Source organism: Eumetopias jubatus, unplaced genomic scaffold (assembly GCF_037043125.1).
Source record: "Eumetopias jubatus isolate StellerSeaLion01/CBP00866 unplaced genomic scaffold, mEumJub1_p1.0 scaffold_4, whole genome shotgun sequence".
NCBI classification, from domain to species: Eukaryota; Metazoa; Chordata; class Mammalia; order Carnivora; family Otariidae; genus Eumetopias; species Eumetopias jubatus.
In genome coordinates this window covers 6120355-6140101 of record NW_028274810.1, presented here as the reverse complement: position 1 = coordinate 6140101, position 19747 = coordinate 6120355, and the positions used below count along the sequence as shown (strand labels likewise).

Below are 19747 nucleotides of genomic sequence, written 5' to 3'. Positions count from 1 at the left end.
TTCTACCATGGCCAGCTTACCTTGGCTTTCTTCGGTTGGGGCCCTTCATCATCAACCCAATGTTCACTTGTTCCAGAACCAATTAGGTTAGCCTCTGAGACTTGCACTGAGAGATTTCTGATAGGACAAGATTAAGAAGGGGAAAAACAACAGCAGAGGTTATATCATAAACTAATATAGTGGTTTTTAATACTTCTTCCATGGCCATCCTCAAAGACTCTCAGGGGCCCTGGCCCAGAAAGGATGGGCAGTATTTTATGTCCCACCGCCTCAGTAAACATCCTTTCCTTTCCCATGGATCAAGAAATTACAACAAAAGTGCGCCTCAACAAAGAAGCTGAGCACCACCGCTTGAATATGTACCCAACAGAAGCATCCAGACTCCTATTATTTCATAGTCACTCAGCAGGAATTCAGAATCATGGTCAAGTGTGGTGATGTGGTGTGGCCAGAGCTTGAAATTTAAAATCATAATTCAACAAGATCTCCTTTCTGATTTATCCCTGCTTATTACCACTGTGACCAGCAGTTTGTTGGCAAACCATCTTACTTCAGCCCCACGGCATCCTGTCCCACCGGCTCACGACGCTTGTGATTGCTGGAGTCCCGGCGAAGGGTGAAACCTTCAGGCAGCCAGAGGGAGCCATGCTTACGCTTTCGTTTCGCCATGATAACTCCCAGCAGGATAATAAACAGGATAATGACGACAGCCACAGCAAGCAGATAGAGAAGCTGAGTGCGTTTTGGAGTTAGAGATTCACCTGGAAGTGCAGAGGGACAGGGAAAGTGCTGAATAAATCTCGCAGCATTAGCACCAAATTCACTTAGAAGACATGGACTGATTGACCTCACCAGCCCTGAAAAACAGAGCTGCATGCTGAAAAGTGTGCCCTTTTCTCACTGTCCCCAGGTAACGCCTCCCCTGCCCCAAACTGTCCCCTTAACACCAGTGCTACTCACTGACGACAGACACCAGAGGGTAGGACAGGGTTCCCTGGATGGCATGAGAAGCCAGAAGAGCTGCTGCTGCATCTGTGTTCTTAAAACACTGGTCTGAATCTTGAACACACTGGCGGTTGTCAATTTCCAGAAACACCTTAGAGCTGTGGGATGCCAAGGGAAAAGAGGAGAAAAGGGACATGGTGAGTAAAACAGAAGGGGGTCAGTTAAGCAAGTGAAGCTAAAAACGATTACCTGAGCCTTCCCTCCTCACCTTCAGCACCGGGCTCTCCAGCTCTGTGAGGGTGCCTCCGAAAGATCTCCGGAATTAAGGTCCTGTCCCTAGATCCTAGCCACTAATTCCCACTTGGACTAGGTCTCCCCTTCCTTGGCCTGGCTGAGTCTGCACCTTCTGACTGAGGCAGCACAAGACGAAGTGAGGAAAGAGGGTAAAGCTGGTCCTTAGTCTCCTTTGTCTCTGCATCTGGATCCTAGCTAGCTATAGAGTCGAAAGTTGTGGGATACACCAACAATAGTGGGGCACAATGATGGAACGAGTCAAGATTATTACAGAGACTTCTATGACAAATGCAGGGCCTCGAACAGAAGGCAATGATGACTATAAAAGAAGAGTCAGTTCTAAAGGGATCTGAGGCAACCGTGGCAAAGGGTTATGGATTCTGGCATCTGAGACCTCCCTGACATCCTGCCTTCTGCTTGCTCCGATGCACCTCTCAGGATACCAAGACCAAGGTAAACCCTTACCCTTAAACACACGTACTGGCAAATGGGTTTGTTGTATTTGGTGGGCCGTTCTACTTGTCTGAGCTCTACATTTTTATAGGTTCAGTTACGACTTCTGTGTATCAACGTACTTAGCTTTACAAGCTTTAAGAAGTTAAGAATTAAGCTTCAAGAGGTCTAGAAACCAAAAACCTACCCAGCCACCTCCTGTTCTTGATCACCAGGAAGGGACCTGCGAGTCATCCTCTGCTTCTTCATGGCAGCTGACTTCTCACCATAATAGGGGTAGACCATGAGTGCCCCTTGCGAGTCCCGTTTAATGTGCAGGTTGGTATGGAGCAGGGTGCCCAGCGCCCGCAAGAAGCTGCGGGCGTCCTGGAGCAGCTGCTCCGGGGGCATGAGCACCACTATAACCAGGGTCCCCTCTGCCAGGTTCTCTGGCCGGTCGGCAGCACAGTCCAGCCCATCCCAGCCGCACTCCTCACTGTTGCATCCCTGGTCACAATGGTTGTCTTTGAAGTGGTCTGCACAGTATTTGTCATACCTAGGCGGGGGGAATCAGAAGAGGGAGAGAACAAGGAGACAGTTCAGAATAGACTGCGGCGCTATTTGGTTTTTTTCTACTTGGAACTACTGGAGCTTTTCCCACCTATCTCCTGTGGCCCAAATCAGGTCCCTTTGTCAAATCTCCTATGCCCGACAGCATAGAGTGCATATTATCTACACCACTCAATATCAGTGAGTGCTCCTCAAAGGAGAAACAACACTGTGCTCCCTATGCTTGCATGGGCTTACAGCCCCCCAGGCAGCTGGTAATCTTGTTAAGTCAGATTTGTAAGCAAAGCTGCATACCTGAAACAAAAATCAACCAGGTACACGTTTCCTCTCCTTTTTTATCCAGTATCCCTAGTGAGTTAACAATGAGCTTTTAGAAGTAAAAGTTGCCTCCAGGAACTGAACCACCAGGGCTCTGCAGAGGACCATGTCAATATGGCCCATTTCCTTCCCAAACGAGACTGAATCTTAGCTCCGGAGGATTGGGAGAGGTGTGTCCCATACGGGAGACCAGATTTAAATTTGTACCAGAGCACATACAGCCTCTTTCAAATACTGGGAAAAGGAAATTGAGTCCCCAAACCTAAACGATGCACAAACCATTTCATCTCCACTCTCCTCCCCACTCCCACCGCTCGATAGTTATGCCACTGGTACAACTTGCCACGCTGGCTCAGTGTAGAGCCTGGGAATCAGCAATACCTGTATGTGCTCTGGCAAGTTCTCTCACCTCCCAGGTCTCAGTTCCCTCACCTGGGAAAGACCATTAATGGTACCTATGCCTCATAAGGTTGTTGAGAGCTCACTGAGATTAAATTAAATGGGACAGCTAAAAGGAAAGTTGCTCTTTAACCATAAAGCACCTTGTAACCGCCACAGTAACAACCAGGAGGGTTAAGCGGCCTGATCTGGCTTCTGCTTCCTGATAAACCTAGATGGGGAAACCCTGTCTAAAAGAAAGGAATGGGGTGAACAGAGAGAGGTACAGACCTTTCCATTCATCCTGCAGGCAGGTGTGAGAGTCTGCCTGGGAATGGGTAACACCACTTCCAAAAGTTATTTCCCCTAGGAGGTCGTGAGAGCGGCAGGTAAGAATGCAGAGAGAGGCAGACAGAGGGTGGCTGTGCACGAGCATTCCTGGGCCTCTGTCAGCAAGGGGGAGCACAGGGCAGCGTGCGGCGGGGCAAGGCCAGCACCAGGAAGAGGGCCTCAGGGCACCAGTCTGAAAAGCAGAGGCAGCTTGGGCTGAAGCCCCGGAGTGGTTAGGAGCAAGAACGAGGAACTGAGGTGTGTTAGTGATAGTCTCCCTCAGCTTCTGGGGACCCTGGACTCTTACTTGCATGTCTTGCTGTTCCCCTGGCATTCAAAATTGTCAAAAAGGCACTCGGCTGTGTTGCACAGCTCATCGCACTGGTTGTTGATGTAATCCCAGCAGGGAAGTGGGGAAGAGCAGTTGGCCCAGGGGTTCTCCATGGTCAGGGAACAGTCGCCCCCATCCCACTGGCAGGCATGGCTGTTGCAGGCCTCATCGCAGATGCCGTCCCGAGCTTTGTCGGCACAGTACTGGCTCAGGCAGGTGGCAGGAGGGGTGCTGGTGGGGGCCGTGTAAAGTTCACAGTGGCTGCCCCAGAATGGTGGAGCACACTGGCAAGAGTAGTAAGGAGGCTGGCGCTGAGGATAGCAGCTACCCCCATGCTGGCAGGGGCTACTGGCACAGGCTGATTCGCAGTCCTGGGGGTTGGGGCAGAAGCAGCGGGGTCCTGAGGCCGTGTGCACACACTGCTCCCCTCTCCTGCACTTCACTTGTCCACAGCTGCTCTGGCATCTTGCCCCGGAGAATCCCTGTGGAAATCAGTGAAAGAATGAGGACAGTGGGCCTCGTTTTTCCTCCCAATCCCTTCTCTGCCACACCTCCAGAAAGATAAAGATTAGACACATGGCTAAAATCCTTCCATGTGGCCTCCTGCACCACGTTCTAGGAAGAAGCCTCTTCAAGTCAACCTAAGGTCAGGGATGAAGGTTCCATGGGATGAATGTAGAATTCTCTCAGGTTAAGAGCTCACTTTCAGAAATTAAATCCAGACGTCAGAGGTGGGATAAGACTCAGATGACACCGTTATCTAGAAGCACCTTCCCTAGCTGTCCTTAGACCACTCATATAATGGCTTTGGGGCAGGGGAGGGGGACGTTATTTCAGGAGTCTGGGGCATCTAAAAAGCTTTCCATGTCATTTTATCCTTCTGCTTCCTGCTCAGCCAGACCAAGGTGACTACCCAGGTTTCCTTTTGGTATATCCTCACACATAGGGATCTCTGTTTTAGGGAGGTTTTAGCCTCTGGCAGAGGCCAAAGAGTTTGCACAGCAAATGGCTAAAAATAGGCTTCCTTCTAGTGTAACAAGCAGCTTGCTCCCAAATAATCCCTGCTAAGGAATGTAAGCAGAGTAGCACTTCCAACCAACACTGCCCCAATCGGGGAGGCAAGACTACCCTCCGGCACACCCAGAAGCCAGAGACCCTAGTCTTGTTTTCAAGGGAACATTCCACCAATTCCCGTGGATTTCTCTTAGTGCTTCTGAAGACTGCGAGTCACAGATTTAGGGAGCTCACTGTTTCTGGGCGTATCTTAACAGCTTTATCCAGACTGTATGAAAAAGAGCATGCCCCTTAAATAGACAACATGGCACTTACCGGGGGACAACGACAAATGAAACCATCAGGCATGTTGCTGGCCACAGCACAAGTCCCCCCATTCAGGCAAGGCATCTGGGGACACACATCGACGAAAGTTTCACAGTGACGACCTCAAAACAGAAAATGGAAAGGAGTTTTAAAAGGCAGAAGTACTGACTGCACATTACTGAACAGAGTGCTGCTGGGACAGGAGCTGGCCAGGCGGTGAGGGATGGGGCAAGAGGTGCGAGCTGGGTCCTAAGCCCAAGGGAACATGAGAAGATGAGAAAAACACTCACTGGACCGCCCCTGGCTCAGGCCAATGCCCCCATCTGCCCCGCCCACACAGTAAGTACACGGGGCACACATCCCCAACAGACTCACACAACAGGATGGAGAGGGACATGAAAAATCATTCTAATCCGACCAAAAGAAAGAAAAAAGAGAAGAGAAGGAAAAGAAAAGGACACCTCAGCTTTTTCATTTTTTTTGAAGATACTTTTAGCTTCCATAAGCCAAAAGAAACATTTACCAAAACTGTTCGGTGCATTTTGTTAAAGCTGTCAACTTCACAGGAGAGGCTACACCGGGCCAACACATCCAAGTGGTGACTGGTAGCTTACAGAGATTTTTCATCCATAAACTCTCTTTTCAGTCATTTTCTAGCCATTCTGTAATCTGATCAGCACTGCTTTAAAATACAGCTTAATTTTTCCAGAGTTAATTTCCTCTAGAGACAGTTCTAAAACAGAGGGCATCCCGAGGCCACCGCTGCAGGATAAAGTGAAGTAAGCAACTGGGGCCGAGGGGGAGACCCGGAGACACAGCTGGGCGCCCCCCGGCAAACAGCAGGAGATGGGCCCACCCGGAGTGCAGCCGCTGCCCAAGGGAAGAGGGGCTTTCAAAAGGAAATTAAAACAGGCATAGTTTTGACCAGAGTTAAGAGGCAAGGGTTACTGTTGCCTGACTCTTCAAATCACAGCGGCAGCCATGGCCCAAGAGCCGCCATCACATGGGCATGGGGCTCGGTGACAGACGGCCCCCCAGCGTTCATCTCAGCAACCACAGCTCGCAATAATTACAACCAAGGAGCTCGAGGCATTCCTTTCCATCACAAGTGCGGACAACACATCACCACTACTTCCCGATGGTGGGACCCTAATTCAAGGCAATCTTCAGTCCTTCCTTCCTGTTTCCCCCTTTCTTTTTAAGTGCTTGTCAGGGTTTCCCCATAAAGGAAGCCTCCAAGGCAATGAGAGAAATAGCAGTCAGTTTTGCTTCTCTGGCTTCCCAAGCACCTCATGGCTAATATAAGGCTGCAGGACAGACTGTTCATACTCTTTGTGTCCAGCATTGCCTCAGTAGGTATGACGTTCATAACGCACTGTTCCTCTTTTGCTATCACATCCAGGTACCTTCCATAGTGCAAACTCCCTCCCACTCTTCATAAATTACCAAAGTTCTTAAAACTAACATATCTTTAAAATTGGAAGGAAGGAAGTCTAGAGATGGGCTCACAATATAGCAGAGTCCAACTTGCCAAATTATTACTAAGGAGACCACTGTAGCCTATTATCTGACTCCCAAGGAATACTACTACAGCATAGTCTGGAATGACTCCAGAAATGCCAGGCAGATGTCTGAGTATCTGATGACACCGCCACTGTTAGATACTACTGTAGTCCCCCAAAGTCACCAAGCTGCCCATCTTCAGAAATAATAAGTGCCTATGACAAGCCCCTATTCCGAGGCAGGACTTGGTCATCTTTATGATCCGTGATGAAAAAGCAGCAGCTTGAGAAGAGACTGGGAGCATGGCCAACTCTTAGCTGTGCAGGTCACACCTCTGAAGCTTTCTAGTACATACTCTCATGAACTGGTTTTCTTAAACACACCCCAAGTCGGACCTCCTCCCCTTAGGTGACCTAGCAGATCCTAACCCTGTCTGGGTCCCAGAGGTGGAAAGGTCACCGTGGCAGTGACTACCCAGTAACTCAGGTCTCTACGTGCCAAAGGAGATAGGTGGTGAAACCAGAACAGATGCACGGCTTCTGAACACAAGACATTATTTTCCTCAGATGAAAGAGTTCTTTGGGTGGTTTGGTGTTGACAGCACGGCAATGTGAGTGTACTTAATACCACTGAACTGTACACTTAAAGTGGTTAAGATGGTACACTTTATGTTAGATGTATTTTGCCCCAATTAAAAAGTGTTATTTTGCTCAACCACTCCCAACATTCTATGTCTTTTTTCGTATTTCTGCTACAGTATGATATCATCAGTGTATAACAGAAGAGAAAGTATCCCAGGAAAAACAAAAAAGACAGAGATGGACTATAACATCCATGAAGCACAGACCTAAGGAAAAACTGGGCTCTGAATTAAGATGGTCTAGTTTTTCCTACATAAGAAAAAAGCTTCACTTGGGTCGGCGACGTGACATACGGGGCCCAATTTCCTCTCTCAAGGCCCCTCCGAGGCAGAGTGCTGGGGCTGCTGGCGAGGCTCTCACCAGTGAAGGCGCTGCGGCAGACACACAGGTAGTCGTTGGTCAGCTGGATGCAGTCCAGGCTGCCCTCAGAGCTACAGGGGCTCGAGAGGCACTCATTGATGTCCCCCTCACACCGCTCTCCGGCAAAGCCAGGCAAGCAGCGACAACTGTAGCCCCCGATCCTGTCCACACACTGACCACCATTAAGGCAGTGGGGACCCCCGACACAGTCATCAATGTTCTCTTCACAAAGCAGGCCTGGAGAAAAGAGAGAAGAGACAGAGAATGGATGACATTCTTTGGAACGCTGCTTTCCAGCCAAAGAGAGACACCCTTGTCAGCACTTTGCAGTTACTCAGGTTACATGTCTCAATCTGCGACGGGACCTTTTAGGTCAGGCAGGGCGAAGCTGCCACCCTCCTGGTGACCAGTAAGAGCCAAGGAAAGAATATTCTCAGGGCCTCACAGGTACCCTCCCACACAACCCACTGAAGCAGTCCCCTGGGCAGGAGCCAGCATTATCTGCCCCATCTGGGAGACCCAGCAACTTTTCATTAATTTATTCCTTTTACTCAAACTATAGAAACAGTTCAAAAGAGACTATCACAATCAACATGTAGATTATAAGTATGTAAAAATATTGGTAAGAACTGGAACTAAATTTTGAGTGATATATTTAAGTTTTAGACCATTGACTTTTTTTCCTATAAAATAATGTGTACTAGTCTCTTATTTTTAAAAATTGTAGGGAAAATATCCTGTTGAGAGCTCAAAGGTTATTCCATTTAAAACAGAACTCATTTAATGTACTATAGATGTAAATGAGCCATCTAGTATGAACATCTGTAAATATTTTTTAGAGTACAAAAGAAATCAATGACAATTCTAGAGATGATTCTATGAATGATTCAAAAAATTACAAAAGAAAGGAAAACAGTTCTGTATTCTTGCCACTTATATTTGTAGCACACACTAATATAAGCAAGACTATTAAAAAGGAAAAAGAGGGCTCCTGGGTGGCTCTGTCGGTTGAGTATCTGACTTTGGCTCAGGTAATGATCCAGGGTCCTGGGACAGAGCCCTCTATCAGGCTCTGTGCTCAGCAGGGAGTCTACTTGTCCCTCTCTCTCTCTCTCTCTCTTCCCCTTACCCATGCTCATGCTCTCTCTCAAATAAATAAATAAAATCTTAAAAAAAAAAGGAAGAAAAGACCTCATTTTCAAGAGACAAATATAGGAATAAATCTTAAAAAGAAATGCACTATACCTATATGAAAACTTTAAAATAGCCCTGAAAGGCACAAAGGAGATATGAATAAATGAAAAGATGTTACGATTTGGTTAGGAAGACTCCTCACTGTAAAGATGTCAGTTTTCCTTACACAGATTCATAAATTTAATGTGACCCCCATAAAAAATGCCACCAGGATTTTTTAATAGACAACCTGATTCTAAAGTTATATGAAAAAATAAACCATAACCACAGTCTGGAAAATTTAATTAATTAATTAAAACAGAGTGGTATTGATAAATTAACAGAATAAAGAAAAAAAATGTTCAGAATAACACCCAAATACACAAGGGAATTTAGAATTTGATGAAGCTGCCATCTCAAATTATTGTACAGATCAAATATTCAGTAAATTGTGTTGGGGCAAATTAGTAGCCATATGGAAAAAGTGCTTCAGTTTTCTAGTACTTGAAGAAAATATGGGAGAATTCCTTTATAATCTTAGAGTGTAGAAGGTGTTGCTGACTAGGATTCAAAATCCAGAAGCCATTTAAAAAAGGCTGATAAATCCAAACTGATTAAAAAGAAAAAGTTCCAGGGGCACCAGGGTGGCTCAGTCGTTAGGCGTCTGCCTTCAGCTCAGGTCATGATCCCGGGGTCCTGGGATCAAGCCCCACATCGACGGGAAGCCTGCTTCTCCCTCTCCCACTCCCCCTGCTTGTGTTCCCTCTCTTGCTGTCTCTCTGTCAAATAAATAAATAAAATCTTAAAAAAAAAAAAAGAAAAGAAAAAGCTCCAGGGGTGCCTGGATGGCTCAGTCAGTTGAGCATCCGACTCCTGGTCAAGTCATGATCTTGGGGCCCTAAGATCGAGCCCCACTTGGGTTCTATGTTCAGCGTGGAGTCTGCTTGAGATTCACTCTCTCCCTCTCCCTCCACCCCTCTCCCTGCTCTCTCTTTCTAAAATAAATAAATAAATCTTAAAAAAGAATAAAAATAAAAAGCTCTGCATGAAAAAAATCAAAGAAAATCAAAGACAAAAAATATTTGAGAATATTTTGTATCATAATTAATCTCTGTAAAATATTAAGATAAACCATGTAATAGGGAAAAAAGGATAGAGATACAGAGAAACCACTGAAAGAGGAAACCAAATGACTCATAGATGAGACTACATTCATCCTCACTGAGAAGAAGCCAGTATACACATACGCTATGAATCAGCAATATCAATCAAAATTACAAATGCACATAATTCTCTAATCCAGCAATTCCATTTCTGAAAATTTATCTACAAATATACACATGCAAGAAACCCAAAGTTCTATCATTAGGACACTGGTTCAATAGGCTATGCTCAAAATTCTACAGGGTGAAAAAGATTAAGGAGGTTCTATAAACTGATATGGAAACATCTCCAATTAAGCAAAAACAAAAAAAAAATCAAGTGCAAGAGTTTATCTAATACCCTATCTTCAGAGTAAGAAGTGGGGTAAATAAAAAAGAAATTCTGAAGGACACATTAAAAAAAACTAGAAGATACACAAGAAAGTAAAATGAAGTAAAGTTTACTTGTTTGTGGGAGAGGGAGAACTAGGTATAGGGCAGGGGAATGGAAAGAGAATTTTCACTTGATGCTTTTGCTACATGTGTATGTATTTAAGTGTGTGTGTGTCTATGTATAAAATTTGGGACATGTGCATATATTACCTTTTTACAAACTAAATAAAAAACAAGACAGTAAAAAAAAAAACCCAGTTTGTGATCCCACTTACACAGACTATTTGGTGATTAGGGGCTGCTAGTAAAATGAATACAGATGCATCCCATCAGAATGGAACCAGCAGTAATAGACAGACCTATTGAGTGAGAATGAGCTCAACCTCAGCCTGAAGCAAAGTAGTAAGGATATGCAGAACAGTTAGCTCATAACCTGGAATTGGAGGTGCCCCCAGGCCAAGATCCAAAGCTCAGGAGTACTGAAATAAAAACAATCATTGTGATAACTCTCACAATGAATCTATGGGATTTGACAGTCTCCTGAAGGTTCACCAATGGCCAGAGAAGTCAAGCCAGGAGAAATAAATACCACTTTACATACCTAATCAAGCACACACAGTATGATAACTCAATGAATTCTAAGCATGATAAACTCAAAGAGCTCCATACCTACACATATCATAACCATAAGGTCCTAAGACAAAGACAAAGAGAGCATTTTGAAAGCACCAAGGAAGAAGCAACTTATCACATACAAGGGATCCTCAATAAGAATTAACAGCTGATTTCTCATTAAAAGACAAAAACAAAAACCTGGAGGTCAAAAAGCAGTAGGATGATATATTCAAAGTATTGAAAAAGACTGTCAATACTAATAGCAAAACTATTGTTTAAGCCATCCTTAACCAACAGAAGAGAGAACTTTTGTTGCCTTATGAAATGGTCCATTCTAGGACTGACAACTGTAATTCATAAAACATTTAGGGTACAGCAGAAATCTTAGCATACAATGAATATCCATGGACTCTTCCATATTCCCAGTCTCCCCTGGAGTCAGAGTGAGACCATTTTACTAATTCTGGCCAATGTACTATGAGCAATAATGATGGGTGTCATGTCCAGACTGAGGCAGGGAGAGCCTGCATGACCCTACAGGTCTGCATGACCCTACAAGTCTGCATGACCCTACAAGTCTGTCCCTCCTCCTCTGCTGTGGAGGCCTTGGAGGCCAAGTGCTTGCAACTTCATATCTAAAATACAGAGAGAGACACTCAGACTTTGAGTGACAAAAATACCATCGTTGTGTTAAGCCACTGAGATCTGAGGTTTAATCTGCTACCACCAGAATTGGAGCTTGTCCTAAACAGTAAAATTATTAAAAGGAGCAAACTAATAATGAATCAAAATCACTTCTTCTCTTTCAACTACTGATTTCTAGAGCAGAGAACAACTCCCCTTTTCACAGGATATATTCAAATATTTATTCAAATATTTAAAGGCTGTTTCTCTTGAGTTTTCTCTTCCTCTTTAACCTCATTGCTTGATAACTATCCTATTAGTGGGGTACTCTCCTATTTTAGTTTAGCCAAACCCCAAACTCAAGGAAGGTAAATTATCAAAGTTCACTGGCACAAAGGTCTAAGAGAGTGTAAATACTTCCCTGACATTCCATTCTGACACTGAGATGAATTTCTCACCATTGTGGATGGACTCAGCTTTTTTCCTTTTCACAGGCTGCTCAGAACGGTTATAACTACATCTCTCCTAACAAACAATACTCCAAGCTCTCTCCAGAAAACTGTTTGGAGGCAGGGGCAATGCCCACAGTAGACTAATGCCCCATCATTCAGTCTAGGGTTGGACTCCATAGGCTTTACTGCAATTCTTAGTTATAGCCTTAGGCCATCAGCTTCCTCCTCTGGGCTTATGAAAATAGGCAAATATTTTCATTTCATTCATTCCCCCACCTTATGGAGGCAATACTTGGCAAGTTTAAAAAAATACACAAGCTAGTAAATGTGAATTATTTATTCAAGAGACCACTAGTTATTTTCCCTTGAAGCACCAAGAAATCTTGCTAACCAGGCCAATTTTGTTGCAACACAGCATCATTTCCACATTCTGTGTTTCATGGAACATAAGATGAGAAACAAGGCAGAGGATCAGAAGGGAAGGGAGGGAAAAATAAAACAAGAAGAAACCAGGGAGAAACAAACCATAAGAGACTCTTAATCTCAGGAAACAAACTGAGGGTTGCTGGAATGGAGGAGGGTGGGTGAATGGGGTGGCTGGGTGATGGACATTGGGGAGGGTATGTGCTATGGTGAGTGCTGTGAATTGTGTAAGACTGTTGAATCACAGACCTGTACCTCTGAAACAAATAATACATTATATGTTCATAAAAAAAAAAATGTCAACAACCAGACAGAACTGAGAACATGAAATGGCCTAAGTTACCAGAATCCAGAACTAAATGGTTAATTTTTTAAAAACTCCTCCACACTAAAAATGGATTTATAACTTAAGAAAATGCCCTAGATGGAGACAGGCAGGGCTGACTTCATACCTCGAGTGCCTGGTGGACAGGAGCACTTGAAGTGGTTCACAAGGTCGACACAGGTGCCCCCGTTCTGGCATGGCTGATTCTGGCACTCATCTACTTCATACTCGCAATTGACGCCCTGATATCCTGGGACACACTGATAGGAACAAGCAAAAGGGAAGAAACATTGGACCATTGTTGGAAATAGACCACCACAGCAAATGAGATCTGGAAGGTCGGTGTATACCTCTGCCCACCCCCTGCCCCCACCCAGCTCCTATATGATTCTCCAGCACCATCACATGCTCTACCAATCATCCTGTGCAGGGCCAACTTGCAGCATACCGACATTTACATCTTCCAGCTGAAAAGCCACTTTATAACAAAGGCAAGGACTCAACATTCTGAGGGATATTTCAGAACTGACACCTGTGCAAAACTTTCATTGCTCCTCAATGCAGGTATTCCCATCTTTAAAATATGCATTCCTTGGTATGCGATGAGGACCCTATGACTCAGTCCAACGGTACGTGTGGACAATAGTAAACATATTGCATTTATTGGTCTCTAGATTCAGGAAACCGCACATGTGTATGAGAAACTGGCTGAGATGGGAGAGGGGCCATGTTAGCTAACGTCGTAGATGCAGGGGGTGAGGAATTTCAGGGCTGATCAAGGAAAAAGACCCTGACCATGAAGTGGCTTTATTGGGCAATGCTTTGACAGGTTTGCATGTAAGGGCATCCCTCACAGCATGAGACTGTCCAGAGTGGAGAGGTAGGTAAGAGAGGATGGCAAGTGAATTCCAAGGAAAGGGGTAACAGAGAGGGGGCTTACATGTTTGGTACAGCCAGGCTACCGTCTCTGGGTCAGAGAGCTCTGAAGGGCAGCACTGGCTTGGGGTCTTTATGTCCTGGGGCTTACCTATGGCTTGCAGATATTGGGTGCTGTTTTGCAGAATATACAAAGCAGAAAGGCTCTACATGGCTAAAAATCTACTTTATTAGGGCTATTTTTAGAAAAACTGGCTGTGTAAAAATTTGAATTTGGCACTGGTGGCTTTTGAACTAACAGGTCCCAGCCTGCTGTGAAGGAATAACCATGGAGCCAATATAAAGAGGCCATCTTTAGCTCATTTATGAGAAGTAAAGCTCTTCTCAGTGTTCCTGGGTGGCCTGAACTGGTGTCAAATTCAAGACTCTGGTGTTTTGTTAACATCTTGCTCTACCCATTATCAGCCCAGCCATCAGGAAGACAGTGACATGTTCCTTAACAGACACACACTTCCTCAAATATATACATGTCATATTTAGTGTGATGCTACACAGAACCGGCTAAGCAACTTCAGGACACACCTCAAAGTGGCTTCTCCTATCTCAGCTGCTATTCAGGGAAGTCCCAGGGGCCACTGAGTGGCTGGCCTGTGAAATGCACTCTGGCAGTGAATGTTGGCTCTGAACCCGGAGGCAACCCTATGCGACTGAGATGTTTCCCGACCTCTATAAAAATACCTTACTGGAGCCATGTGAACTTATTACAAAGGGGGCTGAAACCAGTGGTGGTTGGTAGACAATATAATGGTGATTGGTGAAAAAAAATAAATAAATTGTAAAAATAAGTCATAAGCCGCTAACTTCAGTATGCTAGTGCTCACAATAGTTGTGCCATCTTCGGGAGGCCCCTGACCTCTGCCTGCTCATCTTACCTCACATCTGTACCCGCCGATGAAGTCCCTGCAGGTGGCTCCGTGCTGGCAGGGGTTGGATGAGCACTCATCGAGCTGCTCCTCACAGTAGCTCCCAGTGTAGCCCAGGGGGCACTGGCAGTGATGCGAATTGCCAGCATTGATGCAGATGCCGGAGTGCTGGCACAGGTGGTCAGTGGACACCCCTAGGAAACCCAGTACAGGAAGAAACATCACAGGAGAGCACACGACCTGTCAGGTTCAGACCAACTAACTATATTCTTATCTAGTTCATGGCGCTCAGCACCAGATTTATATTGAAAATAAACCAGCCCTGGGGTGCCTGGGTAGCTCAGTTAAGCATCCAACTCTTGACTTCAGGAGGGGTAGTGATCTCAGGGTTGTGAGATGGAGCCCATGCTGAGCATGGAGTCTGCTTGAGATTCTCTCTCTCCCTCTCCACCCTCCCCTCCCCATCTCCCTGCTCCCTCTCTCTCTAAAATAAATAAATCTTAAAAAAAAAATAGAAAGAAAGAAAAGAAAAGAAATAAGTCCTAAAAGTAGAATATGCCTTCATTTCATTTTACATACATTTCTTTTTGGAATCTCTAAGCATGTGCCTCTGCCTTTCACCTTCCATCTCAGACCCTTTTGTAGAGTCTTGCCCACCCACCACTGTCCATTCTTCCCAAGGTAACAATACCTGTCCTAAAATGCTGCTAGTTGGCCGCTACTTTGGGGAGTGACCCTGGAGCCTGAGGAGGCAGAGCTCACCTCTATGGAAGGCCGCCACCTCACAGGACACATTGGGCACATCACAGTAAGCACCAGCCCATCCAGATGGGCACAGGCACCGGGACTCTGCTTTTTCCTGAATGCAAGTACCTTTGTTTTTACATGGAGACCGACTACAGAGGTTCACCAGGGTCTGAAACAGAAGGATACATCAACATCCAAATATCAGAAAAGAAGAAAATAAGTCACACTGCATTTTAAGAATCAAAGGAAAACACACTAAATAAAAAAAAGAGCCCTCAGCAAAGTCTTAAAATAGTCCAATGTTCTCCGGTAATCCAATCATTTTATACAGTCTAATTCTTCTTAGCTCTGCTATTTAAAAAGTTCTTACCACAGAAGTTCAAGAATTTGAGGGAGCCTAATAAAGTTATTCCCTATGTTATGACTATGTCCAGATCTGTGGCCACCCTGTAACAGTCAGAAAGAAAGAAATTACAGCTGTCAGAAGGTTCATAACACCTGTGCTAATCCTGTGGGAGAAATCTACATGAGTCTCAATCAAATCTGTCCATGGTGGTTACAAGTAAAAGGACTTAAAGCCCGTTAATAAACCTAGAAGTTGTCACAGAGCTTACTTACAGGGGAGAAAATCAGGCTTATGAAAAACATAAGGCAAAGAGTATGAGCAGACTAGTTCCTTTCTCTGTAACTCGCATGTGGTGTCCTGACCCCTGGGGAGAGCAAGGTCACACTCATGGAGTGTTTGTGAAAGAAGGGGCCAGTCGGTATGGGTGGAGCACTCCCTGGCACATGTAACCTCATACTGTGAGAATGAGCAAGAGCCCAAGGAAGAATGTCCTTCTCATCCACAGAATCAGCATCGAGCTGTTTAATTTAATATGCAGAGGTAGTTATTTGCACGTCCAATATAGCCAAAGCCTAACTGAAGTGCACCCTGTAAGGCTAGTTAGATTTGGTCACTTAGTCCTAAATTCTTTGGAGTTCTGTTATTCTATCATTCTATCACTGTTTAAGAGGTAAATATAGCATAAAATTAAATACAATGTGGGGCGCCTGGATGGCTCAGTCAGCATCTGACTTCAGCTCAGTTCATGATCTCATGGTCCTGGGATCAATCCCCGCATCGGGCTCCATGTCCGCATCGGGCTTCATGTCCAGCTCTGCGCTCAGTGGGGAATCTGCTTGTCCCTCTGACCCTCCCCCCAATCGTTCGTTCTCTCTCAAATAAATAAATTTAAAAAAATAAAAATAAATAAATACAATGCTGTTTGGTATGCAGCCTTGGAAAGGTTACCTTTGCCCCCTTTGGGACTCAAGTTTCTTCTTTCATGAAATGAAAGGCTGCCCTAGTTGGCTCTGAGAGTCTATAAAAATACATATTTACATATCTGAATTTAAAAGACACGTGACTAGCTTGGTTTTGAGAATGTTACAACACTGTAAGACTTAATAATTATTATTATTATCCCTTCAGATACTGTATTTGACGTTTAAAGACTTTACTTAAACTGTTCTTGATTTCCCTTTTTGCATTTCCAACATAAATACTATCTATGCACTTATTTCCCACATGTATTTCTCTGCAGTTCTTGGTTAGCCTGTTACAACCATCTCATGCTTGTTAATCTGTATAATCTTGCCAGTGTCACCACTTTGGAATCTACCAGCTATTAAGAAGTTAGGCAGATTTGTCTCAGAGACAACCCCCCTGAGAGTCAGAACTTCCCTGTTTAGGAGGGGTTTATTCTGCTTAGAAGAGAAGTAGTGTAATATTCAGCTACTCTGAGGGAGCTGAGTGGGCTGAAATTTAATTACCTGACAGTTTTTCCCTGTGTAGCCCAAGGGGCAGGTGCAGCGGTAGGTACCCAGGCCATCAACACATGTTCCTTCATTTAGGCATGGATGAGAGTTGCATTCATTGATCTCATGGAGGCAGAAGGGGCCAGTGAAGCCCATAGGGCACAAACAAGAGAAGGAGTTAATCCCGTCGACACAGGTGCCACCATTGAAACAGGAGCTGAGAAGCAGAGAGAGCAATGCCAGCTATGTAATCTGGTTCCTCTGACCTGCTATTTAAAAAAATCGGATTCCTAGAATCTAACACATTACAGAGGCAAATACTCCTGAGCATCTTAAACTCCTAGATCTAGCAAATTTTCTTTTTCCAAATTAGACTGGGAGTCAATCAGCCTGAGTCCCAGCTTCATGTCTACAACCAAAAAGGTTCCAGGAGTATATAAAAGACTGAGTTTATTAGAGATTCCCAGAGAAAGTGAAGGTTTCCAGGTTTTACCGAGTCCTGTGGTTTTCCATGTATCACATTTCATTTTATCCCTAAGTCAATTTAATTTATAAGAAAAGTGCTAAATAAGTAGCTCTTGACTCTAGATTTCTTTCTGAAAGAGAAACAGAATAAACTTGTTGGGAAAAAAAAAAAAAACATCTAGAAATTACCGAAGAGTGATGACAAATCTGCAAAAAAATAGGAATTTTTAAAATGTCAACTGAAATGAACAAGGGACCAAGAGGAGAATGGAACAGAATTATAACTCTTCCTGTTCCTTAAGCATTAGAAATAAATGATGGTCCATCCCACTAAGCTTTTCAATCTCTGACCTTTGACCTGCTAACTACACATCTACAGGGAATCAGGAAATAGGCAATAGAAGATGATGGAATGGGACCCAGGTGCATACCTTACCCTGCCCTGCAACCACAGCAATGTGCTCTGTAGTTTTCCCTCCTTTCTCCCTTTTTCCCATAAGACACTGGTGGCTGAGTGTATGGATTGCTCACCTCTCAGTGCACTCATCGATGTTGTTCTCACAGTGGACTCCATCAAATCCCGACTGGCACTTGCAAGTGTAACTGTTGACATAGTCAGAGCAGGTCCCTCCATTCTTACAGGGTTCACTCAGACACTCATTCATGTCTGTCTGACACTTATCCCCAATAAAGCCAGGATGGCACAGGCAGGAGAAAGTATTCACTCCATCTACACAGGAACCTCCATTCTGGCAAGGATCTAAGTCATTACACACAAGAATTAGAGCTCTGAACTATAGCATCAATTTAATCTTAGACCTATAAAGGTAAGTGACCTGAACTGAGTCACACTAAGAACAGTAACAATTCCGACTTTTCTCTATTTGTACTTTTCTTTATATCTATTTTGCCTTGACTCCCCCATTTACGAAAATGAATGCAGTAACACTTGCCTGAGATTCTTAACCTGTTTGATAATTGGAATGAATTATGCATACACCACTAGGAATTTCGCAAAAACTTACAATGGTCCCCCACATTTGCTAATCAAATATGTGCTCCCAATACACAGAATCTCAAAAATATCAGTAAAGGTTTTCAAAAGGTGTATGTGGTGATGGGAGTGGGTGATGTAAGATAGGATATATACTAAGCAGCCCCCTGTGCTGATCTGTCTTTCCTATCTTTTCCCTCCCTTCATCTTTCATTTCCATTCCTTCCCTCTACTCTTCCCTGTTTGTTTTTGTTTTCTTGATTTAGGCAGAATCAGGAAACATTTAAAAAAATTTTATATATCACACAGCTCAATCTTAGAACACTTTAGGCTCACAGCAATTAATCAACAAATTTTGAGCTACTCTATGGCACAGTCCTCTGAAATATACATGACATATTAGAACAAGAAAAATAAGAGTTAGGTCCTGCTCTTAAGGACCTTAAAGTATAATTGCAAAGACAGGTCATCTACATAAAAAGAGAACTAAACATCAGGTGGGTAATGTAGCCCCGATTTGATAAGAGGCTTATTTAAAACCTTATTCATCTACTAGGCTAATTCCACTCTAAGGCTCATCTGCAATCTTGACTGGAAAAATTGTAAAAAATCATATTATCCCTTCTTATCCACAGTGCATAGCACACTGTAATTTCCATAGCATCTTTCAGGAAACTCACCATAACTTACTGAATTATTTTAAATTAATTATAAATATTGCTAACTTTACTTCCAATAGGAAAGATTTTAAATACTGAAAATTTTGACTGATAAAATAATTAACATGGAAAAGAAATCCAAATAATTTGATCCCACTCCCCTAAATTTCTCCATCAACTGCTGTGGACATATTTTTCTTCACTATTTGCTACACAATGTTCAATTTGTCTGCATAGCTTTCTTTGCCAATAGACTATGAGTTTCATGAATGTAAACACTGGGTTTTATCTACCTTGGCACTGCCAGGACCTAGTTTGGTGCCATCCATATGGTGATCTGAAATTATGTGTGAATTAGGTGCCATTATTCTTAACACATTGTGATAACCTTGTTTGAAGTTTAATGATTTAATCACCACAGAAGTAAGTAACTGAGTACTGATAAGCGGTTAGTACTGATAAGTAACTGCGTATATCACATGCATGTGATGACACTATCAAAGCCGAGGAAAGAACCACTAGAAAGACAGAGGCAGAACAATCCAAGAGTTTACACTAGGCTGAGAATAGCTAATGTTCATGACAGTCAAAACGAAAAGAACTCCTAACTAAGCACTAAGTAGGATCCTCAGAGAGTACTATCTCAGTAGTGAGCCATTTTAGTCCTAGACTAAACGCTGTTCTGGACCTAACAAACCCTGAAGAAAAGACCCA

The 19747-nt window shown here is 43.9% G+C and overlaps 1 protein-coding gene across 1 annotated transcript in view; it reads right to left on the bottom strand.

The window, feature by feature from the left end:
• NOTCH2 (notch receptor 2) overlaps window positions 1-19747 on the bottom strand; it is a 166910-nt gene that overhangs the window by 10804 nt on the left and 136359 nt on the right. The window contains exons 18-29 of the mRNA XM_028102049.2: window positions 17912-18140; window positions 16931-17132; window positions 15131-15284; window positions 14378-14562; window positions 12697-12829; window positions 7423-7659; window positions 4928-5040; window positions 3575-4080; window positions 1880-2227; window positions 961-1103; window positions 551-761; window positions 21-117 (exon numbers count right to left, since the gene is read on the bottom strand). Of these exons, the coding sequence (XP_027957850.1) occupies window positions 21-117; window positions 551-761; window positions 961-1103; window positions 1880-2227; window positions 3575-4080; window positions 4928-5040; window positions 7423-7659; window positions 12697-12829; window positions 14378-14562; window positions 15131-15284; window positions 16931-17132; window positions 17912-18140 (2558 nt within the window). The remainder of the gene's footprint in view (window positions 1-20; window positions 118-550; window positions 762-960; window positions 1104-1879; window positions 2228-3574; window positions 4081-4927; window positions 5041-7422; window positions 7660-12696; window positions 12830-14377; window positions 14563-15130; window positions 15285-16930; window positions 17133-17911; window positions 18141-19747) is intronic.